Source organism: Arabidopsis thaliana, chromosome 2, assembly GCF_000001735.4.
Source record: "Arabidopsis thaliana chromosome 2, partial sequence".
In the NCBI taxonomy this organism is placed as follows: Eukaryota; Viridiplantae; Streptophyta; class Magnoliopsida; order Brassicales; family Brassicaceae; genus Arabidopsis; species Arabidopsis thaliana.
The window spans coordinates 12,352,243-12,368,081 of NC_003071.7; the positions used below are offsets into that span (position 1 = coordinate 12,352,243).

The 15,839-nt window shown below is 34.5% G+C and overlaps 4 protein-coding genes across 9 annotated transcripts; 1 reads left to right on the plus strand and 3 right to left on the minus strand.

The window, feature by feature from the left end:
• Positions 1-2,086: 2,086 nt before the first annotated feature.
• On the minus strand, positions 2,087-3,328 carry AT2G28790 (Pathogenesis-related thaumatin superfamily protein). Of its 2 annotated transcripts, none has more exons than NM_001336188.1 (1): positions 2,087-3,328. In NM_001336188.1, the coding sequence occupies exon 1, from the start codon at positions 3,244-3,246 to the stop codon at positions 2,422-2,424; it is 825 nt and encodes a 274-aa protein (NP_001324474.1). In that variant the 5' UTR covers positions 3,247-3,328; the 3' UTR covers positions 2,087-2,421. The 2 variants fall into 2 exon arrangements, with proteins under 2 accessions (NP_001324474.1, NP_180445.1); NM_128438.3 differs by having other exon boundaries at positions 2,144-3,238.
• Positions 3,329-4,078: 750 nt separating this feature from the next.
• On the minus strand, positions 4,079-7,326 carry ALB3 (63 kDa inner membrane family protein). Of its 4 annotated transcripts, none has more exons than NM_128439.3 (10): positions 6,542-7,326; positions 6,343-6,453; positions 6,158-6,232; positions 6,020-6,080; positions 5,862-5,935; positions 5,656-5,760; positions 5,407-5,514; positions 5,211-5,314; positions 4,753-4,902; positions 4,079-4,652 (listed from the first exon to the last, which is right to left on the minus strand). In NM_128439.3, the coding sequence occupies exons 1-10, from the start codon at positions 6,914-6,916 to the stop codon at positions 4,427-4,429; spliced, it is 1,389 nt and encodes a 462-aa protein (NP_180446.1). In that variant the 5' UTR covers positions 6,917-7,326; the 3' UTR covers positions 4,079-4,426. The 4 variants fall into 4 exon arrangements, with proteins under 4 accessions (NP_180446.1, NP_001118405.1, NP_001189626.1 ...); NM_001124933.1 differs by having other exon boundaries at positions 4,122-4,652; positions 5,207-5,314; positions 6,542-7,010; NM_001202697.1 differs by lacking the exon at positions 5,862-5,935 and having other exon boundaries at positions 4,214-4,652; positions 5,656-5,744; positions 6,542-7,009.
• A 3,857-nt stretch (positions 7,327-11,183) lies between these two features.
• On the plus strand, positions 11,184-13,135 carry AT2G28810 (Dof-type zinc finger DNA-binding family protein). 2 transcript variants are annotated; one of them, NM_001202698.1, is made up of 2 exons: positions 11,184-11,694; positions 11,870-13,083. In NM_001202698.1, the coding sequence occupies exons 1-2, from the start codon at positions 11,692-11,694 to the stop codon at positions 12,836-12,838; spliced, it is 972 nt and encodes a 323-aa protein (NP_001189627.1). In that variant the 5' UTR covers positions 11,184-11,691; the 3' UTR covers positions 12,839-13,083. The 2 variants fall into 2 exon arrangements, with proteins under 2 accessions (NP_001189627.1, NP_850126.1); NM_179795.2 differs by having other exon boundaries at positions 11,214-11,492; positions 11,870-13,135.
• A 1,623-nt stretch (positions 13,136-14,758) lies between these two features.
• On the minus strand, positions 14,759-15,822 carry AT2G28815 (50S ribosomal protein L16; the record flags this gene model as incomplete). The annotated part of the gene is made up of 3 exons (NM_001336189.1): positions 14,759-15,319; positions 15,387-15,512; positions 15,634-15,822. 3 exons carry the CDS (start codon positions 15,820-15,822, stop codon positions 14,759-14,761), a joined length of 876 nt encoding a protein of 291 aa, NP_001325273.1.
• Positions 15,823-15,839: the final 17 nt, after the last annotated feature.

Genomic DNA, 15,839 nt, shown 5'->3' on the forward strand with positions numbered 1-15,839 from the left:
TTTAAGATAAATCATATTTTGAAAATATAAACGTAAGTTTCTGTTTGCTTCCAATTTTTTTTTTTTTTTTTAAATTGCGCTTCAATTTCGGTTCCGATTTCGACTCCAAAGTGGAAATGATAATCTTCGGTACAACTTAGATTACATGTTTAATTAATATATATTGACAAAATTAGTAATTATAGATTAACTACTATTGGGGATGTCTTTTCAGGTTAGGTAAAGATAGAACCTCCAGATAACAAGAATTAGAAAAAAAAAAAAAAAAAAATTAAGATAAAACCAAAGACCATACACGTAATCATTTATAAACTTTTATAATAAAAAAAACATTAGAAAGTAAGTATTAACCAAAATGTATACTTTTTGTTGCAATTTGAGTAGAAACTCTCAATTGGATTACACCAAAAGGAGCAATTAGACCAGTTGTGTGCGAAACAAAACAAAAATTCCTAAATGGACAACAGCTTAACTAAAAGATATGTAAATATATATAAATGAGAAACGAGGAAATAAATTTTATATTACATTAGGAGACAATTTTAATTTGTAGAGTAGTTTAAATGGGACAGAAGAGTTTGAGACGTCAAAAGCTTCATGTTTTTAAAGTAGTTTGACCTATACGATGCCCCCTATCTGGAAAACTAATTCATCCTTTTCTCTGCATGCAACTTGTGGCAAAACAAATTATGATTAATTTCGGTTTATTCTTGGTTTGGTTAACCGGGTGGTGCTAAATCACACACCAACAATCAATATAGCCAAGAAAAAAACTATTACAAGAGATCACCAACAAAATTATAATGTTAGGACTTGAAGCTGAACTGCCAACAACACCACTTCTTGCCAAAAACGCTAGTACATATAAGCTCAATAATCTAAATTCACCTCAGGAATCAGATTGCTCAAGTTTTGGATGTATACCTTGAGTTAAGAGAGAAATTCGAATCCAGCCAAGATTGGAAAGGATAACTCTATTCTCTGTTTAGTTTCTTTGCAATTTTTGGAAAAGATCTAGGGTTTGATAGTTTTGTTTTGTTTTTGACATGTCGTGAATGTGCAAGGCCACATTAATTTTTAGATTGCCTTAAGCCTTCATTGACCTTGGCACGGCACTTACCTCCTTGTCGTCTCTTTTCTTTTCGATCCGTGCCATTTCTTTGTCATTTAAATTGGATACTCTAGTAGTATAAACTTGATTTTAAGTAAACTAGAACAGTACATTCTCTACAAAAAATATTTGAAGAAGACAGACAGATATGCGAACGCCTAAAACTTCTGTATATCTGCTGTGTTAGCTGTCTAATTTTTTCTCTTGCAACGGATATTCGTCATATTAAACGAGAATGTAATTGCTCACGTATCCTTATCCACATATTTCATAGCCCAAGGCCCAAGCCAACACAAATCATTTTGTTTTAAGCCCACACAGTTCTTTGACCATAAATAAACCACACAACCACGAAATCGGGAGTCCAATTGATACTTGAACACCGAAAGTGAAGTTCACATAATCAATCACTTGTATATAAAGCTTCCTTTTTGGTCAACTAATTACTATACTGAGAGTACTCAAGAAATCAAAATGGTCCAGAATAAATACTTTTGTTATCTCGCCAACAAAACTCTTAACAATTACTTTTGAGTTAATTAGTTTGGATTTTATCTCAGGATATCCAACTTTTGTAAAAGAAGTGTTAATACTTAAATTTCTCTCGCACACAAAAAAGAAATGAGAATCTTTCACGTGAAGATGCAGCTTTTTTCGTATTGAGTGTGTTTCATTCCATGCCTAAAGAAGTCTTGTGATATATGATTTACACCAATAATTTTTTCTTTATTGGATTTTTCTTTTCTCTGTAAGTTCAATATAGCCACTGTACAATTCAGATTTTTGTCTTTTTTTTTTTAATAAGTTTTTGTTAAGCGAAAAGTTAAATATATTTACTACCGATATACTACTTGATTAGTGGTTCACATTATACATTAAAAAATGTGGAAACTCGTGATATAAAATATCTTACCGACAAATACAAAATAAAAAGGTGTAAGAACAAAACACTGTCTAAGCCTGCAAGCCTCGAATAAAAACAATGTACCTTTTTTTTAATATCGAGTAAAAACCGTGAATATCAACTGAAAACAAATCATTCTTTCAAAATGGTTATTCTTGAACCAAAATTTTTTAAATTGTTACCATTCCAATTATAACTTCTCTATCAATGTTTAAGCATTACAGAATCGAAATAAAAAAAGAGAATTAAAGAGAGCAATTTCAAGATAATACATAATTTCATAGTTGGACTACATAACTGAACCGGGAAATCGCATACTAAACCAATCAAAATCAGACTAACCAAACAAAAGCATTAGAAGATCAGTCCGATGTTACGACAATAACCCTAGAACATGGCCGAAACATTAGTGGCAGAAGATGACTTTGAGCTCTCTAGGAGAAGCACAGTCATGCATAAGCGAAGGACTATCATGAGCAAAAGTGAAACTCGAAGGACACGCATGCTTAAAGAACAGCGAATGGCTCGAAGCTTTACACGTGTTAGGGCTATTGTAATGACCACGACAACACAGCTCGTCTGTATGGAAAGCCTCACACCCACTCTTACAAGCCACCACGTGTCCACTGTGTGACCGGACCTGAAGATGAGCCGGACACGTTTTTATTAGATCTTCACGACAACCAACGACAGGACAGACACCATGGCCTTCGTGAGGAGTCACGGTCATCGGAACATTGTAACCGTCAACGAGAGAGACACCGTAAGAGGAGAAGTCGTGGTGACCACCGTGGTGGAGGTCGAACTGAGCTAGAGAAGCTGGTGGTGCCCCGCCGAGACCGTTGCATTCCAGGCGGTTTCCGCAGTCTCCGGTGAGGCAGGAGAATTTTCCGTTGTAGTGGGCACACCAGGTTCTGGCCCAGATGCGACCGGACCAGTGTGTGGTTGGAACGTTGAAGGAGCGGTGAGTGAAAGTTGGGAGAGCGAAGCCACCTTTCTCTAGGACGGGGTGGCCGGCGTTGGGTTGAATGGCTGGCCAGACAGTGAAGGGACAGTTGTTGACGACGGTGAGGAAGAGACGGGAAGTGTCTACGGCGGAGGAGAAGGAGATGAGGAGGAGGAAGGAGGCGGCGAGAGGAAGAGAGGTTTTAGCCATTGTGTAGCTTTTGGTGTGAAAGGTGTGCCAATGCGACGTGTGTGTATATAAGCTAAAGTATTTTTCGATATGCATACATTTTTTGGAGTGACGAAAATACCCTTTGGATGTTTTGGGTGGTTAGGCAATGAATTTAGCATGTGGGTTTAAGGAGGCGAAGGGCTTTAATGTCAGTTTAAAAGAGATGAATATTGGATTCTATTTCTATGAGTCAAAAGCTTGAAAGCTCTTTAAAGAATAAAATGATGGCATGTGGTTTGTGACTAACGAAGCTTTGTTTCCTTCATTGGTAAACTAATCCTAATGTGTGTTTTTGGTAAATAGCACTATTTCGGATGGTTGAAAAATAACATATTCTGAAAATATTAGGCAGATATATTAATTTTTAGCTGTTTCCAACAGTTTTGCTTTTCTAGGATAGTAAGCATTCACATATGTAATGTTTACAAGTTACAATGAGTAAACCATAATGCAAACATTTTAGATGGACCGATTGATTTATGTGTTCTAAACTTCTAAACCTATTGAAATGTACACTCTATTACATGCTATGTGACTCATGATTGTAACAACATGACAACTTTCTCTGAATATTAGTGTAATGTGGCTACACTGACAAGTTATATTCGTTCAGATTAGTAACAGGGTTCTTTGACAAACACATCAAAACGACAAACACCAAACGACAACACGACAAAACAAGATGTCTTTTGTCTACTTGTACAACTTCGAGAATTTGAAAATCGTGTAACCATATCTTGGGCCTCAGCCCAATCCAAATCGTAATATTTTTACCTCTCTCTATTTTATCCATGCCAATCCAAAGAACAATGCTTCTTTGTCAGGAAGTAATTGTTGTTTATTCATGGGGAATCGTTGTCTCGTTTATTGCACAAATTACTATACTACTTGATTCACATTTACCATTTTTATAAGCTGACAAAGCTAATAAAAGCACCAAACAAATAGATTGCAAGTTTACAACAACGAAATGCTAACAAAACTGAAGCGGGCATGTTGAAAAGTCATAATAGTACACACATTTACGTTAATACATTTATAATAAGATGAATCACATAAACAATTTACTTTGATCAACTACTGCTTTTAACTTTAGAATGACCTTTTTGTGCCCTAATATTAGATAATTACCGGACATGGTGTATGCAAATATATATCAAAAGATCAAACTAAGGAACAAGATTCAAATCTCTCTCTTTTCTCTTCCTTACTTGCAATTTCGTTTGCTTTGGTTCTATACAGTGCGTTTCCGCTTCGATCTTTTGCTTCTTCGTTGGCCAACCTCAGGAAGCGGCTTGCTTGTTGTGCTCGAAGCTAACGCTCCTTCACGAGCCTCTTCTTCCTCATCATCAGACCCTTCTTCTGATTCAGACTGAGATTCTTCTACCAATTCAACTGTATCTTTCGCAACCGCCTTGTTCTTCTTGCTGCGCTTCTCTTGCTCTTTTAATTGTCTAAATCTGTTGTGATCCAATATACATTTATCAGAAATAACAAACTTGTAAGAAAAACGCTTCGTATTGAGAGATATAATCTCCACTAGACTCGGGATTCACTTACCTTTCGCCAGCATCGTCAGGCTGAGCAATAGATCTCTTTGCTCGTCCCGCACTTATTATTTTGCTTGCGTTTTCATCCATATTTGGCTTTGCACCACCTAGTTTACGCAGATATACTTGTTGGGCGGTACTAAGTACATTATTTGTGAGCCTAAAACCATAGGATGGTTTAACATAAGCAGTAGCATAATAAAAAGGGAAAAAATAAAACTCAGATCCTACCAATAAACACAGTCATATACAATAATATTGATGTTACAAAATGTAGTCACACTAGATGATTCCTTATCAAACAAGCTTCGTATTCCTCGAAATTCTAACCCGTCTTACGTACATTTTGAGAATGAAGCCATCTAGGTTAATTACTAGAGAAAATCTTTCTTATACTCCATTTAATGAGTAGATCAAGGGCATGGATAAAACAGTTAGATGAGAAGTTTCAAGGAGAGGGAAACCAACCAGTAAATAGATAGTCCTGATGGGACAGACAATGCAAAGTAACCGATCATGAGTGGAAGAAACTTGAAAACAAGAAGCGTATTCTTCTGTGCAGGATCATCAGTCTGACAAAAGAAATTAAATTCGGTTTCAGAACAATCATATCAAATTGTTTAAGTAACAGGAAAAATAAAAGAAACTTGTGTTTATTTCTCACTTGAGGAGGCTTCATAATTTCCATTGACACATACTGGGAGGCAATAAGTAGAACAGGTAGAACAAGATAAGCTACAGTGTCATACCATCCCAATGGTGGATGCCCGTCCTGCACCACCGAACGATATTAGACACCAATTTGATAAAGGTTCATTGCACAGCAAAAGACTCAGTTGTATGAAATTTTTTAGTATAAAGATAAGTATCAAATGAGAAAACGTATTCACATAAAGTTTTTTTCTTCCATTACCACAAACGGAAAAAGCCACGAAATGCCGGATCCACTCTGCCGAGCAGCTATAGATGTTGGTCCACCCAGAGATGGAATCCAAAAGAAACCTTCTGTAAACAATCCCTACAAAAAAAAAGTTTTTAGAACAATTAGTAGTTGAAAGAGACAAACTTATCCGGTCTCTAGCGAAATCAGTAGTTGAAAGAGACATAAGGTATATGTACCTCGTTGGCCACGTTAGAGAGAGCTTGGTATAAACCAATCCAAACTGGTATGGTTGCTAAAGTTGGTAAGCAACCTAACATAAAAAAAACAATAATGTGCATATGTCACCACAATTCAGGAAGGGAATACAAAACTCGTAACTTCTAAAAGAAAGTACCTGCCAACGGATTAACACCAGCTTGTTTATACAATCGCGATGTCTCTAGTTGTATCCTCTCCTATATATCCAAAAACAGAACAAACAAATCAGACTCGTCATCCACAAGTAACTCATTCTCTATCCAAAGAAACTCACCTGATTTCCTGCGTAACGTTGTTGAATCGCTTTGATTTTCGGTTGAAGATTTTGCATCGCTAGTGTTGATTCAACCTAAAGGATTCCAAAACAAAAGCAATGCTCAAAAATTCTCAACCAACATGCCAAAATTGAATCAAAGTGACAAGAGGAGCTGCAAAATTCAACTAATCACACTCACTAACCTGTTGCTTAGTCAAAGGATACGTCGCTGCTTTGACGATAATCGTAAGCAAGATAATCGCAAATCCATAAGCATAAGGTACATGAACCGCTGATAATCCATCCTTCAAAATCTAAAAATCCAAACCAAAAAACTTAAGCTACAAATACAATTTCCAGAATTCTACACACAGAGATCGAAATTAGCAGCTTAAAACTCACCTTAAGAACCAATTCCATAGCATCGGAGATAAAACCAAACCAACCACCACTCTTCTGCACGGCGGATGAATCAGTAGTTACGACGGAATCAGCACCAACAACGGCGGCGTCAGCTATTGTATAGAGAAGAGATTCAGCTCTGGTGAAAATCGCTCCGATGTCTACAGATGAATCCAAGCCATGGAAAGGAGGAATCTCGTTTAAGCTGAATCGTACGGTGGTTGAAGTAGTGAAGAGTTTGTTATTATTACTCCGGTATGGAAGAAATTGAGCGGTTCCTCCTCCTCCTACTCCACTGTGACGGAGAGATGACGACGGTTTAATCAACGGTGAACCGAAGAATGAAGATGGAGACGAGACTAGAACTCTCGCCATTGGAGCTTGAGAGGAGGATGAGAAGAGACGAAGAAGAAGATAGAGATTTTTATTTTTTTATTTTGTAAATTTTTTTCTGGATTTATCTTTTTTTGAAAATAAATTGGAAAATGAAAATGAGAGACGAAGCTGGTGATCGCGCGTGGTGGAGATTACATCCAGTCATAGGAGTCCACGTGGACATGTATCTAACGTGGGATATATCGGTGCTTTTTGTAGTTTGGGCTTATTAGGGCCCATTTTAGAAACAGGCCTGCTTAACTTAATAGGCTTAATTACCAATCCATCAATCTCCAAGCTCAATGCATGGATCACTTCCCCAACACAAAATAAAACTGAAAGCATACAAAATAGAAACCGATTTAGAAAATACTTTATGTAAATACTTTTCTATAAAAATCAAATCTCGAATGCTTTGTGAATGTATGGTAAGCTTTTCCACAAAATATATATAATTGTGAAGAAAAAGCTGCGTACTCTCTTTCAATTAGTTGACATCGAATCTGATTCTCACACCACCACCTTTCTTACTTTTATTTCTTGTCATTATCACTTTCTTTCCACGTTTTATATTATGTAGTTTTTATAAACAAAAAAACAAATGAACTAATCTGAAACATTTATCGAGAACCTATACACAACCCTAAAAAGGTAAGCTTGAGTCATAGGACTTAACTTCCCAAAGCCATAATCCGGTTCCCAAATCTTCATAACTTACGAAATAGTAAGTGATTACAAGGCCTTTAAAGATTAATCCCACAAAGAAAATGTATTTAACACTAGAGCTTGATCGATGTCTATAATGAGTTCAGCCTAAATAATGGTCGTAAATAATGCTCTCTAACGTAAGATAGTTATAAATTACGCTTTGAGTCCCAAGTCTAGTGGAAAAAACAAATGGGATAGAATTTTCATGCTTTTAGGGAATTAAATGTGACCGCAAATGGGACTAAGTAAAATCTTTTGGATAATGATCTCTAGTGTTGTATAGATTTTAGGATCCTAATCTCTCAGTTAATAAGCAAAAAGAACAAGGTTTAAATGTTCATAGAGGGATTCGTTCCTTAATCTCTAGCTCAGATCGATAGCTTCAAAACCTATAATCAATAATCTCTCAATAATTTTTTACCAAAAAAAACAAACCTATAATCACCGGCTCGCTCTAAGTGCACACCCATACGTTTATGTGATGTAATATTCAACAAAACATAGCTAACGTTATGAGTTTTTTTAAGCATCATACTGAATTAAATATCTTCCACATTGTTTTCAAGAATCATCCACCGTTCCTCAATTATATTTCACACGTCACGATCATATATAGACCTATACCAAATACTATATATAGAAATTAAATTTAAAGTTGTTTTGAAAATAATTATATTTGTTATTATTATTTTTCGTTGTGAAATAATTATTTATTTCATAATTTGTTTTTTAACATAAATTTTTGATAGAAATGATGATGTTGTAAGTTTGACAAAAAAAATAAAAAAAATGATGATGTTGTATTTTTTTCTTAATTTTATATGACAACGAACGATTAAGAGTTCGTATTTATTGTTTTATAACATAACGACGTCGACACAGAACTTTCAAGGCTAAACTCACTTTTTGATGGAGACGTAAGAATAATTTATGGGTAATAACTCATTAATTTGTTACTAAATAGAAATTATTTCTCTAAAATGCTTTTCAATTCATATACAAAGGATACATAGGAAAATTATAAAAAGTAATATTTGTATGTACGGACCATCAGAATAATAACGTAATATTTTTTAATCAGGTTGCATATTACCTCGGGCTTCCATTGATTAATGGGTGCATAAGTAATTAAGTAAATTCATATGCAAAGTTAAGAGTGGTACAAATTATAACCGCATATGCGTTCTTTAAAAAAGTAATTATGAAAATTTGTTCGGCAGATGAAGCAAATGATTAGTACACCTATGCCAAATCTTAAAAAATTAGAATGGAAAGCGATATATGAAATTGAACGTAGTCATATTGAATTCGTAATCGAGACTTTCACTATTGTTTTTAAGAATGTTTGGACGAGAAAGAAGCTCATAAAGCAATAAATTAGTTAACGTTCATAATTGAAGCATTGACACCAGGAGAGAAAAAAAGAGCAATTCATTGCTTCCCTAGTAAAAAAAAAAAAAAAAAAAAAAAAAAAAAAAAAAAAAATCAGATATTTGTGGATAAAGAGTTAAAAGAAATTGTTTCGTCATTTTTTTCTGTCATAATTTCGTCAACTTTTTGTTTAACAATATGCATTATATAAATTTTATTAATAATAGTAACACATAGACACGATTGTAGCATAAACCACTAAAATACATGGTTTCAGTGTATCTAAGCTTTTGACATGTAGAAGTTCTACGTTTTTCATGATAAATTCGAAAAATTATTGAGAAATGATATATGGTCAAAATGAAGAAAAAAAGAGAGAAGATAACAACAAAATGGAGAAGGACAAGAGCACAAAAGAGATGAGTGGGATTATGAAAAGGTTTGCTGATGATTTCATGCATGATCAACTAACGTTAAAGATTATTTGTTTTTAGGGTAATAATACAACATATACGCCATTTTAGGCAATCTCTTTCTGAAAAAGATGTTCGCATTTATATACGAAACGACTGATTATTAAAGATATATACTACATACAACAAAATCGTTAGGGAAAAGTAAAAGAGAAGATAAAATGTAGAGACAATTTGAAAGATCTCTTCTTTGTTCTTCTTTTGAAAATAAAAATAAAAGTAGACATAAAATAGAAGTTGTAAATGACAGGTTTCATCTTTTTCATGCTTTTTTTTCCCTTTCTTTACGTCGTTTGATACCGAGTAAAGTTATTTTCATACTAAGATTCAGTCATTATTCTTGTTAGAGTTATTGTTCTTATATATTGAAATATTAATATCAATAGGAAACGAGATTAGTATCATAGTTTTTTAATGATGACGTAGAACATTTATATTTCATTGAATAGTTAATAGTAGACAATCAATGGTTGTTTTATTGTGAATTTGGTTCACCCCTTTCATTTGTTTTATTGCAAGATTACAAGCTTATATATGTTTGCAATCAACAAGATAATTAATATATTCAAAAAAGATTCATATAAGAGATAAAACCATCGCCATGAAGATATCTAATGAACGAAGACGAAAACGACAGATCAGGGACAAGCCTACTCTTGAGTCTTGACCCACAAAGATACCCTAATTAAGCTTTCATGATTACGGATCTATATGATAATGAACCCTATTAAGCAAAGTTAATTTATACTTAGCCATCAACGTACATATATATTTCCAATAATAAATGCAAATAAAAATGATAATTATGACAAATTAACCAAAAGTTAAGTTAGCAATGGACCTTGGCGTTTTAAATATTGGCATGGTTAGCAAATAGCATACAAATATATGAAATGATAGCCTGAAAATCTAGTAATATTATTTTTATTTTAGTTTATAAGGCTCATCCATTACTTTTTATAAAAATGCCTTTATTCTGTTTACTGAAAAAAAAATCTTTTAACATAGTTTTGTCAATTTAAAATTCTGACTGACACAAAAATGTAAGTGTAACCAAAACAGAAAAGTGCGATATAATATTAAAAATATATAGTTACTGATAAAAAGTCATACTATTTAGTTCAGCATTTTACAATTTCAAAATAACAAGATTCCCAACATAAAAATTGCTGAACCAGAAAGCACGACTATAGCTAGATCTAATGACTAGAATGACCAAAGATATGATTTTCATTTGTGAGAAAAAAAGAAAGAAAGAAAGAGTTAAATTTGTTTGATTGCACAACTTTTTCGAAAGTCCCTCTTATCACTAAACCAATTCTGAAATGTTCACAAACTTGTTTTACTTAATGGTAAAGATAAAGCTAAAATAGTATTTTATTAATAAACACATTGCTTAAAGCAAATCAAGGTCTTTGACTCTTTTGGTTGTCACTTAGAATTAATGTCTTCAATTATCTATTCATCTAGGTCCCTCTTATTTCTTCATACTTAGACCTTGTAAATCATATGTATACATATGTGGTATTTTCTAACAAAAATCATATATTATAGATATTATTCGACAGAGGGAACCTTATAGGCGAAGAAACGTCCCTCCACTCAAACCCTAAAAAGAGAATCACAAAAATAATAATATTAATACATAAGCATATACAAATAATGCATGAGAGTGGAAAATATATATAAGAAAAGAAATAAAGCATAAGAACATGACCCATGTTTAGAAAAGCATTATGTTCTCACTTTATCTTTGTGCTCCTTCACTATCATCATCTTCTCTCTAAACCTCTATCTTCTCTCTTTCTCTTTTGGTTCTGTGCTCGATCTCCTCACATCTCTCTTTAACCTTTGGTTCCCTTCTTTCGTTTTTATATGATTCTCCCACCATTTTTGTTCTTTTGAGTTTTAAAGATCCATCAAACTTTATTAAAGAAAGAAGAACAAAGAGATAAAAGGGAAGAAGAACAATGGTTTTCTCATCCGTCTCAAGCTTTTTAGATCCACCAATTAATTGGCCACAGGTTCTTTGATCTTCCATTATACCTAATTCTCTCTTTCTCTACTTTCTTTTTGTGTGATTTTTACCGCTCTTAAATTCTTCATTGATTGTTTTGATTCTTATATTAATAATTTTGATTCATTTTTTCTAAAAGATATATTCCTATTCTCATCTTCATTCATCTTTAAGCTCTTCTTTTTTCAAAGTTCCAAAACATATTCATGGTATTTCTTGCTTTATAATCTCACCTATATATAGACCATTTACATACTATACGGTTTACATAAAGAAAAACAAACAATTTTGATTGAAACCAAAGATTGAATTAGAAGTTTCTACATGTTGTTCTTTCTTGTATTGTGTGATTAAATTCCTTTTTGTTTGTTTGTTTGTTTGCAGTCTGCGAATCCAAATAACCATCCTCATCATCATCAGCTACAAGAAAATGGAAGTTTAGTTAGTGGCCACCACCAAGTACTCTCTCACCACTTCCCACAAAACCCTAACCCTAACCACCACCATGTTGAGACAGCAGCCGCCACCACCGTTGATCCGAGCAGTCTCAATGGCCAGGCGGCTGAGAGAGCGAGGCTAGCTAAGAACTCTCAGCCGCCAGAGGGAGCCCTAAAGTGTCCTCGATGTGACTCAGCCAATACCAAGTTCTGTTACTTCAACAACTACAACCTCACGCAGCCACGCCACTTCTGCAAAGCTTGCCGTCGCTACTGGACACGTGGCGGTGCCTTGAGGAACGTACCTGTCGGTGGTGGCTGCCGGAGGAATAAGAAGGGTAAATCCGGAAATTCAAAGTCTTCCTCTTCCTCTCAGAACAAGCAGTCAACGTCTATGGTCAACGCTACAAGCCCTACTAATACTAGTAATGTCCAGCTCCAAACAAATAGCCAATTCCCATTTTTGCCCACTCTACAAAACCTCACTCAACTTGGTGGTATTGGTTTAAACTTAGCCGCCATTAATGGAAATAATGGTGGAAATGGTAACACTAGCTCAAGTTTCTTGAATGACTTAGGGTTTTTTCATGGTGGTAACACTTCAGGTCCGGTCATGGGTAACAACAACGAGAATAACCTAATGACTTCTCTTGGATCATCCAGCCACTTTGCTTTGTTCGATCGAACCATGGGATTATATAATTTCCCTAACGAGGTAAATATGGGATTATCTTCTATTGGTGCTACTAGGGTTTCTCAAACTGCTCAGGTGAAAATGGAGGACAACCATTTGGGTAATATAAGCCGCCCGGTTTCGGGGTTGACATCTCCAGGGAATCAATCCAATCAATATTGGACCGGTCAAGGTCTCCCCGGTTCTTCATCTAACGATCATCATCACCAGCATCTTATGTGATTGTGTTTCTTAGCCGTCGGATTATTCATGGACCTTGTTAAAGATCCAATGCATATGGAGAAACTAAAAGGTATATTAGAATCGGTTTGTTATAGTCAATGGGTGCATATAGAATCAGGTGTGACAAAGAATTATTCGTATTGTGTGATTATGAACTTGTTAGATGTATGAGAGTGTACTTGTCGAGTTTGTGTTTGTTCAATTCGTATTATTCACTCAAATTTTCATAAAATAATACTAACTTATCTGTATGTCATATTTTTATTTTGGTTTCTAAGTCTTGAGTACGTGAGAACCAATCAGAATTATTACTAAGGATTTTATCATTCATTGCTATCTTTTTTAAAGTGTATATAATGAATAATGTTACGGGACCAATAGGATAATGCATAAAGTAAAAGAGTGTTGTTACAGACTGACGAATTTAATCATACAATTCCGTGTCTTCTCTAGAGATATATAGTAAAGTTTTAAAATTACCAAAAAGCTTATGTTTCTCACATTTTTAGGAGCTTTGCCTTTTTCTTTTTCAGTCCTTAATAAAGATCTGTGCATATGAAGATGCATGTACGTACCACGTTATTATGTTCACTTTCCAGTATTAATATTAATCCGTACATCCATGAAAACCCTTTACCCTTTTTTTTCCTCTTTTTTGATTAAACAACCCTTACTTTTTACATGTGTATACCGTAAATCTTGGATTTATTTGACATAAATAGATACCCAAAATGCATGGATTCTTTTGATATAAGACTTGATTTGTATATAAAATCAACTTCATCATCGTTCTAATCCATATATACTCCCGTTCAATTCCTTTGTCATTTAAAGTTTTTTTTTTCACATGGACCCATAACTGTTCAGAATTAACTTAAATCCCAAAAGGAATGATCACTGTACAATTGACTCTCCTTAAACCTTATATACAAATATATGATAACTAACCATGCTGCTTTAAATTAACCAATACAAGATAACCAATTTATAATATTCCTCCTTAAAATGAGCAAAATATATCAAGGAGACCATGCATCTTGGCTAATAGATGTATAACTGAGTTGGATGCATAATTAGTAAACCCATCCTTGATTCCTTGTGACACACAATTTTGAAAATGTGAATAGTTGAATCCAATACATGACATTGACAGCAGTTGGAGTTGTGGGATATGTAACTCAGTGTATAAACTTGACTAGCCATTGAAGTTCACAAACTACGTAAGACATTGCTCTGTATAGTTCAAACAAGTACTCTATTATTAGTCAATAGCAAAAAAATGAATAAACACCCATAATGACCAAAACTTTAGAAGATAATCTCTACCAAAATAATATAAAAATACAATAAACTAGGCTTGCACCAATTTGCATCATTTTCTCCAAAATTTGTAACTTTTGAACTGGTTTTGAAATAGGTGGAAGCTTTTGATGTTACAAACACAGTGTTGCTTGAGGAACTGGAAACACAGTGTGTAACAAGTACTGAGGAAACAGAGAAGCCTACGATGCTTAAGAGATGGTCCAGAGGTTATTGAAGCAATTTCACCTTCATTGTTGGTTCCTGGCTTGAAGAATAAACCATCCAAGAAGTAGAAATTGTGAAGCAAGATTTCGAACACCGATTTTTTTATTTTATTTTATTCACCTCCAAATAAATGCGACTTTGAGATAAAAAGTGATTTATAGGTATCAAAATTTTGTTCTTTTTGTGTGAGTTTGATTTACAAAAATACAAAAAAACTGTGACCAAACTTTGATTGTAAAAACAAACCTTGAAACTCACACAAAAAGAATAACCCGAATCGAATAGAACCGAATCAAAATTACGGCAACAACAACATCACCAATATGAGCATAGCTGCGATTACTAGCTCCTATTATTTGAATTACACATAAACTCTGATACATTCAAACAAACTTATTTAGAAATGATGAATTTGGTTTTTGCAGGCAACTTTGATGCGGCTATAGAAATAGCTTCTCTAGCTACTTTTTCGGAAACACCACCCATTTCATAAATGATTTTACCTGGTTTAACCACAGCTACCCAAAACGCTGGAGCTCCTTTCCCACGACCCATACGCGTTTCAGGAGGTCTTACTGTAACTGGTTTGTCTGCAAATATATGAACTCGAACAGTTAAACCACGTCCTATATTTCGTGTCATTGCTCGTCGTCCTGCTTCTATTTGTCTAGAAGTGATCCAAGCTGGTTCAAGTGTTTGAAGAGCATATCTACTACAAATATACCCCTGAGAAGATACTCCTTTATTAATTCTTCCTCGATGATGTTTCTGAAACTTTGTTCTTCTTGGGATATCGCTGATGGAACTCTTTTTTTTTTTTTTTGGTTTCTTTTCGTTGACGGAACTTTTTTGTTTTTGTTGTTTCTTTTCGTTGTTGGAAGTCTCGTGGACCTCTCTCACACGATTCACTCTCGCCGGAAGAATTGTGCATCTGAACTGCCAAGTTCCAAGAACCTAAACCAAAAGTGAATGTAAAAACACACGTTAAAAAGTTTTTCATATGGTGAATTTTTTTTTTTACCTGTCCGAAGCGAGAACCAGTGGTGTTGAGAAGGCGTTGTTGATTAATCTGTGGAAAGAGATACATCTCTCTTTCGGCTTGGTTACATGTTAGGCCTTCTAAGTTGTTAAGGGACTCTTCAAGAGTCTGCACATTCATTGTCACACTTATGAACATTATACAAAGAGATTGATAAAATTTCTTCTCAGGGTAATATTGAATCCGACAAATGAATCATAATAGGGTAATGAATTGTCGAACCACTCACCTTCTTGGGATTGATGAAGTCTGGAGTAAAAAAGGGAATCGAGGAAGTGGAATCAGAAGCAGTAATCTTCGGAAAGAAACGAGACATAGCAGGAACAGCAGTGGGAGATAGAGATGGTACAAGACTGAGAAATCCTCGGCTTATCTGACGTTGATGTTCCACGACGCGGCTAAACATGAATCTCTGCATCTTGCTGCTCTCAGATC

What these genes read in the sequence shown, in the direction of transcription:
- ALB3 (NM_128439.3), bottom strand. Translation starts at nt 6,916, where the DNA reads ATGGCGAGAGTTCTAGTCTCGTCTCCATCTTCATTCTTCGGTTCACCG. An exon ending in TCTCTAACGTGGCCAACGAG is followed by an intron (nt 5,761 to 5,861) that starts GTACATATACCT and finishes TTTTTTTTGTAG; the next exon opens with GGATTGTTTACAGAAGGTTT. An exon ending in CCTGACGATGCTGGCGAAAG is followed by an intron (nt 4,653 to 4,752) that starts GTAAGTGAATCC and finishes GGATCACAACAG; the next exon opens with ATTTAGACAATTAAAAGAGC.
- AT2G28790 (NM_001336188.1), bottom strand. Translation starts at nt 3,246, where the DNA reads ATGCATATCGAAAAATACTTTAGCTTATATACACACACGTCGCATTGG.
- AT2G28810 (NM_179795.2), top strand. Translation starts at nt 11,439, where the DNA reads ATGGTTTTCTCATCCGTCTCAAGCTTTTTAGATCCACCAATTAATTGG. An exon ending in CACCAATTAATTGGCCACAG is followed by an intron (nt 11,493 to 11,869) that starts GTTCTTTGATCT and finishes GTTTGTTTGCAG; the next exon opens with TCTGCGAATCCAAATAACCA.